The sequence below is a fragment of the Pongo pygmaeus genome, chromosome 21, assembly GCF_028885625.2.
Source record: "Pongo pygmaeus isolate AG05252 chromosome 21, NHGRI_mPonPyg2-v2.0_pri, whole genome shotgun sequence".
NCBI classification, from domain to species: Eukaryota; Metazoa; Chordata; class Mammalia; order Primates; family Hominidae; genus Pongo; species Pongo pygmaeus.
Genome location: NC_072394.2, coordinates 14492606 through 14506290, shown reverse-complemented (window position 1 = coordinate 14506290; position 13685 = coordinate 14492606). Strand labels below are relative to the sequence as shown.

At 47.6% G+C, this 13685-nt stretch overlaps 1 protein-coding gene across 3 annotated transcripts in view; it reads right to left on the bottom strand.

Moving 5' to 3' along the window:
* RIN2 (Ras and Rab interactor 2) overlaps nucleotides 1–13267 on the bottom strand; it is a 249868-nt gene extending 236601 nt beyond the window's left edge. Inside the window, exon 1 of one of the 3 annotated variants that reach the window (XM_063659448.1) lies at nucleotides 13104–13267. In XM_063659448.1, coding sequence (XP_063515518.1) covers nucleotides 13104–13114 — 11 coding nt within the window. In that variant the 5' untranslated portion in view covers nucleotides 13115–13267. Of the gene's footprint in view, nucleotides 1–12508; nucleotides 12762–12901 lie in introns of those variants that run through there. The other 2 variants (XM_063659449.1, XM_063659451.1) reach the window with 2 other exon arrangements.
* Between the last annotated feature and the right edge of the window lie 418 nt (nucleotides 13268–13685).

Sequence of the window (13685 nt, the reverse complement as noted above, 5' to 3'; positions counted from 1 at the left end):
CACTGCTTGGTGTATGGGGGAAACCCCCACACGTTTGGTCACAGAAGGCTTCTGTGTTGATGATTGTTGCGAGAGCAGAGGAAAAACACGTTTTTGTTTTTTCACGTACAGGTTATATGTGAAAACACGGAATTCTTGCTGGGAAGGAGGCAGCAGAAGGTGGAAGAGGGACAGAGGCCGGGGGCAGAGCCATGAGTTGCAGAGCTTGGTGGTGACTGAGCGGAAGCAGCTCCGCAGGGAAAACAAGATTTCACATTTCCTCCTCCAGATGGAGGGCAGGGGAATTGTGTCCCCTTAGAAACGCTCATTTGCAGAGAGGTTCTGTTAAATGGCTCATTGGGAAATGCTTTAAGGGTCAGAGGGCTTTCTCCTTGCCTCTGTGCTGGGCTTTTCACAAGGCATGTAAACAATTTTGAAGTCAAATGGTATCATAGCTGGGTCAATTTCTCCAGCACTCACCCAACATTGTTTTCCTCAAAGGCAGTTCTGTTAAATTAAATAATCCTTAATTGCATAGTTCCTTCAGCTCAGTCAAACTTCAACAGCTATTTTGCTAAATTTATTACTTTTTATCTTTGCTTCTAGAATGATATTTATTTTGTAAAAGCATCATAATCATTGTGAAATATGAAGTCTTGGTTCTTATGCCAGGCTCTTTTTGTCTCTCTAAAAAACTTGAGCATAGCTTTTCCTGGAGCCTTTTATACCTTCATTGCACCATCTTCCATGAGAAATAGAAACAGTTCCTCAGAATGTTAAAGACCAACTACAACCAAGAGGTTTAAATGGGCTTATAGGAAACTGTAGCTAAAATATTCGCTTTTCCTTTTCTGCTGTTCATTTTCTTTTGCTGTTAGGGTTGATTACTTTTTCTCTTACAATAATTATTTTTATGGTTTATTGATTCTTAAGCTAAATGAAATATACCTTAGTAAAAAACTTTCAAGAGGTTGATTTCCACCTTATATCAGCAGTTCAAATTAGACCTTATCATGATCCACCTCCTGAGGTCTTGAAACACAGTATTTAAAATATCTGATTCCATATGGCCCTGTCATGTTATTCTGCTTTCTCAGCCATTACTCCAGCTGCTGTATGCTCAGAATAGCAAACACATGGAATTCTTACTAGTGGTTTGTCACTGGTAGGAGCTTCATGTCAAGTTGCAGCCACCTGGTAACAACAACGTGCTTCATCTCTGAAATCTCTTGTGATCTGCTAGTTTGAAGTAATTTACATATCCAACCCTGTTACGCTTCACTGGCAGGGCTTGTGCAACCTACCAGAGATGGAGGGGCGATGATGATGACTACAGCACAGAACGGATGGAGGTGGGAAGGTGCCTATGCATTCAGATACTCATGTGTATTTGAGTAAGGATTTGACAAACTACTAGCCTGGGTGGTGAGGGTGTGTGCTGTGCCCTGACCTAGTTAGAAGATTCTTCTTCAGATTTTCACATTCTCTGGTCTCCTAGACCCACAGCTCTCAGTGTCCTCTATCCTACTCATTACTTACCCTTCAAGGAACTCAGAGCCAATAATAATAGAAACAGAAAGCTGGCCGGGCACGGTGGCTCATGCCTGTAATCCCAGCACTTTGGGAGGCCAAAGCGCGTGGATCACCTGAGGTCAGGAGTTCAAGACCAGCCTGGCCAACATGGTGAAGCCCCACCTCTACTAAAAACACAAAAATTAGCTGGGCGTGGCAGCGGGCACTTGTAATCCCAGCTACTCAGGAGGCTGAGGCAGGCGAATCACTTGAACCCAAGAGGCAGAGATTGCAGTGAGCCAAGAGTGCACCATTGCACTCCAGCCTGGGTGACAGATCAAGACTCGGTCTCAAAAAAAAGAAAGAAACAGAAAGAAAACTATTTCCAAGAAGAATATTTATATATCTATAGGTATCTTGTAATTATATTGAATATTTCCAATAAGGTTTAAAGTCATAAAAATCAGCACCAGAAGTGTGGGAAATAAGCACATAGAGGAGAGATGGTTTCTGGTATGCCAGCATAACCTCTGAGGGGCCAGTGAGCCACACATAGCATCATGCTGTGTAATGTCAGTAAGAAACTCCTGCTCCTCATACGATCAGGAAGTCACAAGAAATGACAATGAATTATTCATAACAAATCCACTCTGTCTGCTTGTGTGCAGATGAGAACAGGTATCCCAGTCTGGCAAATGCTGCCAATGCCCTGTCCCTGTGCCTTCAGAGTCCTAAATCATTTTCACGCACATTTGCGCGCCACAGCCAGCACCTGGGTCTCTGTCAGAGGACAGCTCTCTATGGGACTTGCTTTGCCTGCGTGCAGAGAGAGCTGGAAGCACTTGGGGCAACCCTTAGTCTGACTGATGCAGGGGTAGAGTGTCTCCAGTAAGCTGGCCTCCAATCTGGCTACTCTTGTGGGGCTCACACTGTCTCCAGAGCGTTCCCTTTTGCACCGCTGCTCAGCTTCCTTGCCTTCTGGCCCCCTTTCCCCACTCTCTTGTTTTCCTGTGAATATTTCTTCATCCATTTTCCATGAATCCTCACCTCAGGGTCTGCTTCTAGGGAACCTGGTCTGAGACCTTCCCTCATCTCCTGTTATAGACAAGGAGACTGAGATGCTATTTAGATCCAAATATAGGGAACGAGACCAGGCAGAACCTAAGCATTTGTTTGTTTCCCTCACGGACTTTCTCCATCGTGACACACAGTCTGGATCATTGGGATGTGACGCTCTCCTAAGTTGTCCTCCACTTGTCCCGCAGGTACAGTTCTTGCCTCCCTCCCTGGACTGAAGCCCTCAGAGGGTCTGGGTCACATCCTCCATCTCTCTCCATGTTTTGCAGGAGGCTTGCATTGATTTTTTTTTTTTTTTGGCAGAATTTTGCTCTGTTGCCCAGACTAGAGTACAATGGCGTGATCTTGGCTCACTGCAACCTCTGCCTCCCAGGTTCAAGTGATTCTCCTACCTCAGCCTCCTGAGTAGCTGAGATTATGGGCACCTGCCACCACGCCCAGCTAATTTTTGTATTTTTAGTAGAGACAGGGTTTCGCCATGTTGGCCAGGCTGGTTTCGAACTCCTGACCTCAGGTGATCCACCCGCCTTAGCCCCCCCAAAGTCCTGGGATTACAGGAGTGAGCCACCACGCCCAGCCAGGAGCCTTGCATTCTAAGTGGTGCCATAATGAACTCGAGGGAGCTCAGAAAACAATACCCCAAAATGAGGGCCTCAGAAGCAAAAGTCATTCTCTGACCTCCTGCCCTCCGGTCTCTCAGCCCTATCCTCCCTGAGGCTAGCCATAGAAACCAGAATTCTCCTTCAAAGTGGGTCATAGGACCCATAACCTCTTTTCCCAGAGCCAGCCACAAAACCTAAACTTACTGCTGTAACTTTCCCTCCACCATTCTGTGTAAAAACTGGCCATAAAGAAACTGTCTGACCTACTGTGACTAACTGTAGGTCATAACAGCATTCCGGAGAGGGTCTGGCTCCATACCTGGAAGAAAGGAATGTTGCTCAGAGAGACCAGGAGGAATCTAGACAGACAGGCCTTGCTGGGTCTCCTCGAGCAGTCTGTTCGCACTCAGTCAGACTCTGTTTGTCCAGTCACATTTCTACATGGCTGTCCACATTTGTTGAACTTAAACATAAACACAATTTCCCCTGTATTTTGGGTCTTCATTCTGAAGGCTCCTCTGTAGACACGTTAACTAAATCTGTATGCCTTTTCCCCAATTAACCTGCCTTTTCTGAGTTGATTTTACAGCAAACCTTCAGCAGGTGAAGGAGAACTTTTCCCTTGGACCCTACAAACTCCACGTTCCTTCCCTGGGTGCTCCAAGCCTCTCTTGTTTCTCACTCCATTTTTTCTTTCTTTTTTTTTTTTCTGAGATGGAGTCTCATGCTCTTGCCCAGGCTGGAGTGCAGTGGCGCGATCTCAGCTCACTGCAACCTCCACCTCCCGGGTTCAAGCAATTCTCCTGCCTCAACCTCCCGAGTAGCAGGTTTGCACCACAACGCCCAGCTAATGTTTGCATTTTTAGTAGAGATGGGGTTTCACCATATTGGCCAGGGTGGTCTCGAACTCCTGACTTCAAGTGATCTGCCTGCCTCAGCCTCCCAAAGTGCTGGGATTACAGGTGTGAGCCACCGCACTCAGCTTATTTCTCACTCTTTGTACTTGCCACTCCTGCCTGGAACCCACGTCTTATTAGTTAACACTGATGATTCCATCCACCATAGCTTATCTCTTCCATTGTGAATCCTTTTCTGATGCCCAGGAAAGGATGAAGTACCCCTTCTGTATGCAACCACACTGCCCTTGAATAGAAAGCAGTCTGGGAACCAACCTTGAATCTGCCCTTTCCTAGCCCTGTTCTTTGAAATGACTCTACCTCTGATCCCAAGGTCCCATGGAAGCACAGTTTAAAAGAGGGAGATTGCCTGAGCCAACACTAAAGTGTGGTAGGTTATTTGTATTATTTAGATCATATATGTAGTCTAAGGTCATCCTGTAAACTGTTTAGAGAAAGACATTAGCTCCAAATATTAGGGAAAACTAGGGTATGAGATGTGCCCAGAGAAAGTGTTTGTCATACGGAATACACACCATCTGTTAAGGCAGGAATCCCAGAATACAGAGAGGATGGGTGGGTGCCCCGTCCATGACGGATGGCCAGGAGCAGCCTCCCACCATGAGGGAGGGACAGGGAGCTGTCTGACTGTCACTTCATACATCAGACCTCACACGACTGATGGGATAAGAAGCTTTGAAGAAGCCACCCTAATAAAGCGCCTTCGTCAACCTAGGAGGACCATTCTCTCCATCTGTGCCTGGTGCATCCCACTGGCTGTCCCTCCTTCCCTCCCTCCCTCTGTAGTTTCCTTTTCTCACAGCCATGAAACCTTCCAAACGGTCTTGCCATCCATGAGGATGAAGTCGCCTTCCTTCAACAACATTAGTCTAGCAGAGAGCCAGAGGAATCTTCTAAACCCACCCCATCCCACCCCCAAGATCCCTGTGCTTACTTCATAAAAGGAAGAGGGATAAATACCTTTTCTAAAAAGACAAGAGCCTCTGACTTTGTGGGATCCCTAAATTGTCAAGGAGAAAAAACATTGCAAAGGAAAGCAAAAAAGAACTTGAATTAGGGGTTTTCCAGTTCAAACTCAACATAAGTATGTCTGTCTCTCAAGTCAAGCACTGACCACACTGTCCTGCCCTTCCCAGTCTGTGTAAGTATCCCCTGCTAGGCTGCTAGGTCCCTGAAGCCTGGAATCCTAAAGGAGCGCCTGCACACATGAGTGCAAATGAACCTTTGAGCCAGCCAAGGTCCCACACCTCCCAGCAGAGCTGAAACCAGAAGCCAGTCTCCTCCAGTCTGGGTTTGTGTCTTCCTTACCAGCCACCCCAGGGATCAGTGTGCACGTGTGGCCTGAGCACATACAATCAATGCCCACTGCCTCTAATTCAATGTCATGGTTTCCCAGAAAAAGAGGATCCCAAACTATCTTTCGGGTCTTCCCAAATTAGGCTTAATATAATTCCAAATAAATCCCCTGGAATAAAATTTCACTGGAAGAATTAATGAGTGAATTTGCCAAGAAAATTTGGGGGTGGGGGAGAAGATAAAAGGGCAGAAAGTGGCCTGGCACGGTGGCTCACACCTGTAATCCCAGCACTTTGGGAGGCTGAGGCAGGTGGATCACTTTAGGTCAGGAGTTCGAGACCAGCCTGGCCAACATGGTGAAACCCCATCTCTACTAAAAATACAAACTGGTAGGCAGAGCTTGCAGTGAGCTGAGATCATGCCACTGCACTCCTGTCTGGGGGACAGAGCAAGACTCTGTCAAAAAAAAAAAAAAAAAAAACCAAAACAACAACAACAACAACAACAAAACGCGGAAAGTGAAGTGGGACTTGCCCTTCCTAGTATAATTTGTATGTATTATGGAGCTGTGGAAAGGCAGGTTTATTCACCAAATGATGCCAGACCTGGGGGAAAACTATGGGGAAAAAAGAATAAACTTTTGTTCCTACTTTATAAACCACCTGCCAAATGATCTCAAATGAATTTAAATAGTAATCTGAAAAACTGAAAGCATAAATATTAGAAGAAAATATAAAAGGCTAGGTAATTGATTGAGGAAGTGGAAAGGTTTTCTATGCAGAGGAGCCACTAAGGAAATTTTAAGGAAAAGCACAAACATTTGATGATGCAAAAGGTTAAAGATTTTGTATAACAAAATGTGTACCGCTGAAGCGATAAACATTTAGCACTTAAGCAAGGAAACTCTGGATAGCAAGACGATGAGCGTTTAGGTTCCACGTCCCTTATCCGGACACGGGTGTGCTGAAGTCAGACACACCCAGGACTGCTAGGTCCTGCATAGACAAGGTGACTGGTCTCAGCACTCAACTTCCCTTGGTGTGGGATCCTGGCTGACTTTCTGAGACTCAAAGGTTTCCATGCAATCTGACTAGTGCAGCTGCCCTTAGTTACCACACGGGACAGATGTCTGCTTCCATTTATGTTTTAAAAGTATTCTTGTAATCAAGCCATAGTTAAAATGCAATGGGGGAGTTCAGTATTTGGGAAAAATCTGTAACAATTTCTTCAATAACTAAAGTTCATCTAGCTAACTATTTAATCTAGCTATTTTTTTTAAATTTTGAATTCCTGATCTACCAAGTAAAATCAGATACATAAAAAACAAAAAGTCTCTTTATCCAATTTATTGGATTAACTTACTTAAAAAAAGACTTCACTCATTAAAAATACAAATGTTCCCAAATTTGATTTTTAAAATGACTCAAGGTTTGAGAATTTTAAGCAAGTGGGGGGTTATGTATCAATACTCCATGTACTATCACTTGGCCAGATGGCATCATCAAATAAAAATGAGATACACACTCATAGTAGGAATTAGAACACCTCCCAAATCCGTTTCTCATTTGGATACTATAAAGCCCAGCAATGTCTTTTAAATCACTCTTAGGATGGTTTTTAAAACAAACCAGCATACCTTTATAACCATTCCTATGTCAAACTGAATAAGGGGCTCTCAATCATGGAGCATCATTCAGAGTTAGTAATGGAGGTTCTTACAACCAAAGCTTTTTGACCGGAATAAGATATCTCACACAGGCTGGAATGCCCACAGTGTTAAAAAATCCAATTTTATTTTCTTAGACTCTTTTACAAAATGACTGTGTTTAAACTTTCACCTAACCATTAGTGAGTTTAAAAACAGTTTCTGCTACAAAAAACAGTGTCATTTAATCATTCATTCATTCGCTCATTCATTATGTGATTATGCTATTGAGTGGTTTTGCTAGCGGCTGTATTCATTTGTGTGGTTCTATTCACACTTTCAGCTGACATTCCACACTTCTCTGTGCTGATATACATATATATCTTATTTATTTATTTATTTATTTATTTATTTATTTTGAGACAGAGAGTCTTGCTCTGTCGCCCAGGCTGGAGTGCAATGGAGTGATCTTGGCTCACTGCAACCTCTGCCTCCCAGGTTCAGGGGATTCTCCTGCCTTAGCCTCTGAAGTAGCGAGGACTACAGGGGCCTGCCACCAGGCCCAGCTAATTTTTTTGGTATTTTTAGTAGAGACAGGGTTTCACCATGTTGGTCAGGCTGGGCTTGAACTCCTAACCTCAAGTGATCTGCCCACCTCAGACTCCCATAGTGCTAGGATTACAGGCATGAGCCACTGCGCCTGGCCAGGACTTTTAAACTCAACAGGTTAAAAATCACATTTAGGCCTGTGCACGGTGGCTCACGCCTGTAATCGCTGCATTTTGGGAGGCCAAGGTGGGTGGATCACCTGACGTCAGGAGTTTGAGACCAGCCTGGGCAACATGATGAAACCCCATCTCTACTAAAAATACAAAAAATTAGGCAGGTGTGGTGGCGGGCTCCTGTAATCCCAGCTACTCAGGAGGCTGAGGCAGGAGAATCGCTTGACTCTGGGAGGCGGAGGTTGTAGTGAGCCAAGATCGCACCACTGCACTCCAGCCTGGGCAACAAGAGCGAAACTCTATCTCAAAATAAATAAATAAATAAATAAATAAATAAATAAATAAAATCACATTCAGTGTTTCTTCCCTACCTTCTCCCTTGTTCGCACAGCACGATGACATGTGCATGCTCACACACACACTTGAACTCCACGGCTTGGCTAATGACCCATCAGCCTTCTAGTCATCTTCTTCAACTCCCCTTGTCACTCCCCATCCTGCACCATCTGATAGGTCCATTTTTCTCAAAACACTCCTTCCCTTGACTTCTGTGACACCACCCTGTTTAACACATATCTCTAAATGAGAATTGTTACTTTTTGTGCTTTGGAAAAATCTACGAAACAAATCTTGAGATATATTTGCTCAGCATTGGAGACCTAGAAATGTCTGCAGATGAATGTTAAATTTGCACAGCCGTACCTCTTTGACCACTTTCCGAAGGCTCCTCCACTAGCCCACAATTCTCCTTTAAGTCCCTGAAATTCTAACTCCAACTTCCCCACTTTGTCTCCTTAATTGCAATAAAGCCTCAATAGCTGAGATTACTGGTCCGTGGAAAGTGCTCTAACAGTAGATTGAAGGCAAATTGATTTAAAAATACCTGATTTCAAACAACGGTTGCTTGTGAACGGGGGCTGCAGCTCCTATGAGGAGGGATTGCTGTTAGCAGGCTTCTGTTCCAGGTCTGAGACACCCAGAGAGTGACATTTACTTACTTTTCATAAGTAAATGTCCACACACACTTAGACACCCTAGGGAATTCACTTGGCCAGCACCCAGGGAGAGAGGAAGTGAGAGAACAGAAAATTCACTGAGCAGGTGTACTTTCTCACTCAATGGGCATAACTAGCCAAGATGAAATAGTGATCTCAGGACAAGAACCCTGAAGTTGCCACCCCGTCTACAGAGCTGCGTTTGAAGGCATTCTCAGAGTTGGAAAGGCTGGTTGAAATCTGAAGGCTTCTGGGAAGCAAAAAGGCAGTGCTCTCCAGAGGCTGGGGTTCCCTCAGATCATATCTGATCAAACCCAAAGAACCTATTCATATTAATCAGATGCATGGAAGCTACTTGAGTTAACTGGATACATAGATCAACAATCCACTCTAAATTGACAAGGGTGGATTATTATGCTTTTCTAATGTCCAGAATATACATTTTTACTATCCAAAATACCACATATTAGATGGAATCAACATTCCTTGGAAGCTGGCCTAGACATTATAAGATTTTGGGAGAACTAAACAATTCCCAAGGTGAATTCCTTGGAACACTGGATCCAGAAGATGCTTCATGAGAAAGAGTGTTCTGTGGCCAAATAAAGTTGGCAAGCATCCTATACTATGGTGTCATTCTAAAGAGTCCCAATGTATGGTATAACAGTAAAGACCCCTTAAAGTCCTGCCATAAAAAAACAGACAACATTAGCATTTCCCTAACATATTTTATCACTGTAACTCATTAGTGATTGTTTAGCAAAACTGCATCCTAAACACAACTCGGTGAATCCTGCTCTGTATATACACTGCATGGAGTGTGCCTCTGGGCAGGTTCGCCTTTAGCAAGTCCACTGTGTTGCGGCAGAATGACAGACTAATTTTAGGCCTTCATTTCCTCACCTACAAAATGCAATGAATACTACTGTTGTGAGAAATGACTGAGATACTATCTGTAAAGCCATTTTATAATGTGCTACAAAAATGTTATCTGCTTTCTTCAGACCATTACAGTCCTGAGGGTATACTTCTTGCTGTGCAATTCCTCAAAATGCCTTGACAAAGGGACACTTTTGTTCATTCATTCATTCAACACCCCCCCTCCCCCACCCTTGAGTGGTAGGTCTTAAGGGCTATGGCCTGGTTTTGGACCCTGGGAAGCTTACAGACAGTGGACAAGTGAGGTCCACTGTATTGCTTTAAGTGATACACACACACACAAGGAATTCTGGTGGTGGTGAGGGAGTGTCTTACCGGGGAAAGGAGGACAGGGTCAGGGAAATCTTTCTTGTTGACACTATTAGGATTCTTGAAGGTTCATTACGTAGGTTGGATGTACAAGGGGAATTGGGCACAAGGTCAAAGCACTATAATACAGAGAGTATGTGAAGAATGGGCCTCCCATTAATGGGTCACAAGAGCATGGACCTCTCAGGGTAGCATACCCTGTGTTTCATCTGTGATACCTGATGTCCTCCAAGCAGAGGAAGAGGGTTTAGCTAAGCAAGGAAGTTCTTTCTGGAAAGTGGAAGTCCTGAAGTGGGTAGTGGCCCTTGACTTTGGATAAGGTGTGTGGCAGGACACCTTGGATGGGGATAAGAGTGCTGCTACGAAGTTATCTTTAAATAAGCACATGCCATAGCCATCCTGGGAGTCAAGCTCCCTCCCACCTGCCCTACACTAGAGGTCAAGTGTGGGCTATTTCAGTTTCCTCCTCTGCTCTGATGAACTGTCTGCAGAAGAATGTTTCCAGACAAAGGAGGTCTTGATAGCAGGTTTGTTTTCCCCATGTCTCCAGCCTCCAACTACTGAGAGCAAGTCTCCAAACCCAAAAGTTCCTGTCAACAGCCTTCTTCCCAAGTTCCAAAAGCAAGGGCCCTTCACTATCCCGGGACCCTACCCATCCCTAGCCTGTGATGCTCCCTCTGGAGGTGCCAAAGCATGGGAGTGCCTGAGTATTCCACAGGCAATATTGGAACCTGAGGCAAAAAGGAAAATTAGCACCTCTATATCAACTTATGACAATATCCTCCTATATCTGAATTAGGTAAAAAGTTAATAAAAGCTCTGCAGTCAAGTGAACATGACTACATCTGAAGCCAGAGTTGCTCAATCTGTTGCATGCCACTGTCAACTCTCAAACCACCAGGCAAGGGAACAGACAAATGGGGAGGTGGGGGAGGGAGACTGAATATGACTGCTCCCATTGAACAATGAAGGAGGGTTCTTTTTTTTTAGACAGAGTTTCACTCTGTCACCCAGGCTGAGTGGAGTGGCACAATGCTGGCTTACTGCAACCTCTGCCTCCTGGGTTCAAGTGGTTCTCCCACCTCAGCCTCCCGAGTAGCTGGGACCACAGGCACGTGCCACCATGCCCAGCTAATTTTTGTATTTTTAGTAGAGATGGGGTTTCACCATGGTGGCCAGGCTGGTCTTGAACTCCTGACCTCAAGTGATCTGCCTGCCTTGGCCTCCCTAAGTGCTGGGATTACAGGCGTAAGCCACTGCACCTGGCCTATGAAGCAGGGTTCTAACAACACCCACCTTTATTTAAAATGTTGATTTTTGCTTATCATGAATTTTTTACATTCAATTTGGTTTTGTTAAAAAGATTGTATTAAAAGACTATTTATCTTAATAATGGAGTGCTGCCCTGTGTGTTTCTTTTTTCCCTGTAAGCCCTTTGCACTCCTAGCAAGTGTTTCTTTTTGCTTCAGTGTTTACAGTCCTTTTGGTGGAAGAGTACTCTGATGTTTCCTTACCGATGACAGCGTGTTCCTAAGAAACCCCAATGTGCCCAAAACCGCGCAAGGAAGTGCGGCTACACTGCGGAATTAGGAAAGCCCCAGGGATTTAAGAGCTCTGAGAAGACAGGCGCCTCTCAGGGCCCAGGGGACCGATCTTGCCCTGTATTTCTTGGCAACATATCACAGGCTTTCAAGCTGAACTTCTGCAAATCCTGCTGTCCCCGCGCGGTCGAGGGGCGCGCCACCGCCGGTGGGTGGACGCCGAGCTGGTGGGAGCCCAGGCCAAGGGTGGAGGCCAAGCCCAGAAGGGGGCGGGGAGGCCTCAAAGTGGGAAAGTGGCCCCGTCCCTTCCCGGCAGGAATCTGGGGCTCCTCCTCCGCCCGCTGCGCAGCCATCAATCACCGCGACAGCCCAAGTGCCCCCTGCCCGGACACAACAACCCTCCTGCTTTTCCACCCGGGGGAGGAAATCTCCGGTCGGAGCATCTGCCCTGCACACTGGCTGGACTCACCAGTGGGGTCCGCGCTGGGGATCAAAGCTGTGCGACACCGGGTCTGACCCGCGCGCTCAGGCGCAGGGAGCACTTGACACCCCACAGGCAGCCCTGCAGGTAGAACCCCTCAAAGGTCCCTACCAAACTCCGTCCCGTGCACACGCACGCACACCCGCACCTCGAGCCATAGTGCCTGCACCCTCCAGCTGTCCCTCACCCGAGCCCCGCACAGGTCAGCTGAGGATACCCGGTGACCCTGCCGGGACCAGCGGCCACCTCGCGCTCCGGAATGTCACCCTGCCCCTTGTCCCCACTCCCTGATCCCCCTTCCCCCTTCCGTCCCCCACGATCCCCGAGGACGCGCTCTGGCTGCCTTCCTCAAGTCCCCTCCGGAGTAGGGAGAGAGTGCGCACAGCAGCACCCGCGTCTGGAACCCCAGAGAGCCCCGCCCGTGCCCGGAGCCTCTCCGGGCTCTCTAGGTGCGGGCACAGGGGGTGGGGTCTCCGCTGCCACCGCCCCTTACCTCGCGCGGGCCCTCCCCGCAGGTCCCGGAGGCGGGGGCGACCGGTGGCCCCAAAGACGAGCGCGGGGCTGGGTTTCCCCGCCCGGGAGGAGCAAGAGGAGGAGGAGGAAGAGGAGGAAGGGGGAGAAAGGAGGGGAGGGGAGGGGAGGGGAGAGGAGAGGAAAGAGGAGGAGGGGAGGGAAGGGCTTTGTGTTTGCCTCGGGCCGTCCCTCGGCAGTAGGCAGCCATCCCCCTCCCCCAGCCACCTTCCTGAGCTCGCAGAGGAGATGGGGCGGGGGTGATCGGATCTGAGGCAGCGACCAAGGCGCCTGCGCGACCCCAGGTCCAGCCCATCCCTCCATTCCCTCTAACCGCTAGCCCCGGCCCCTCTTGACAACCACCCGCTACGCTTACCCGGTTACAAGGAACCCAGGCTGCAACCAGGAAAAACTGCCATCAGAAAGTTTATCTAAGCAGGAGCAAACTTGGCTGGACCGGCCCCTGACCCGCCTTGGCGCCGCCGCCCCTGTCTTCTGCGGTCCCCGGCCAGGCGAGGACCAGAGTTTTGTTCTCGGAGATTCTTGCCTTTCTTGTTTTAGCACAAACACACACGTACCCCTTTCCCATAACGAGCCCCTCGGCCCAACTACAGATCCCGGGATCTGTCGCAGGGGCTGGAAAGGCCCCACTCGAGAGGCCCGAGCTGGCTGCGGCTCTTGGTCCCGGGGCAGGTTCTCCAGGATACGCTCTGGACGCCTGGGCGGGTTGTTTTGCTTCGGCCTCGCTGGCCGGGGGCCCGCCCACCCCGCCTGGAACGCGGTTTGGATCGGCGCTGGGAGCCCTCTGTAACCCTAGCTGAAGGCCGCGCAGGCAGGCGGGGATGCGGGAGCTGCGGGGCCGGTTCCCCGCCAGCATCCAGCCTTTTCGGAATCAGGCGGGTCCCTGGTGATTCGCTGGGTTTTCCCACTTCCCATGGGGACCTCACCTTTGGGAATTTATTGCTGACAGTGTTAGAGTTACAAAGTAGTCAGTGTCACGGAGGGAACCTCAAAGAGACAAAGGGACACCTCGAAGGTGTCAGAGAGACGGTTGTTTCGGACAGAAACAGAACAGCGAAGCGGAAAGAAAACAGACCTTATTTCTGTTCTGTTCCACTTCAGACAGTAGCAGAGGAGACTTGGATTTCATTGGTGTTGGT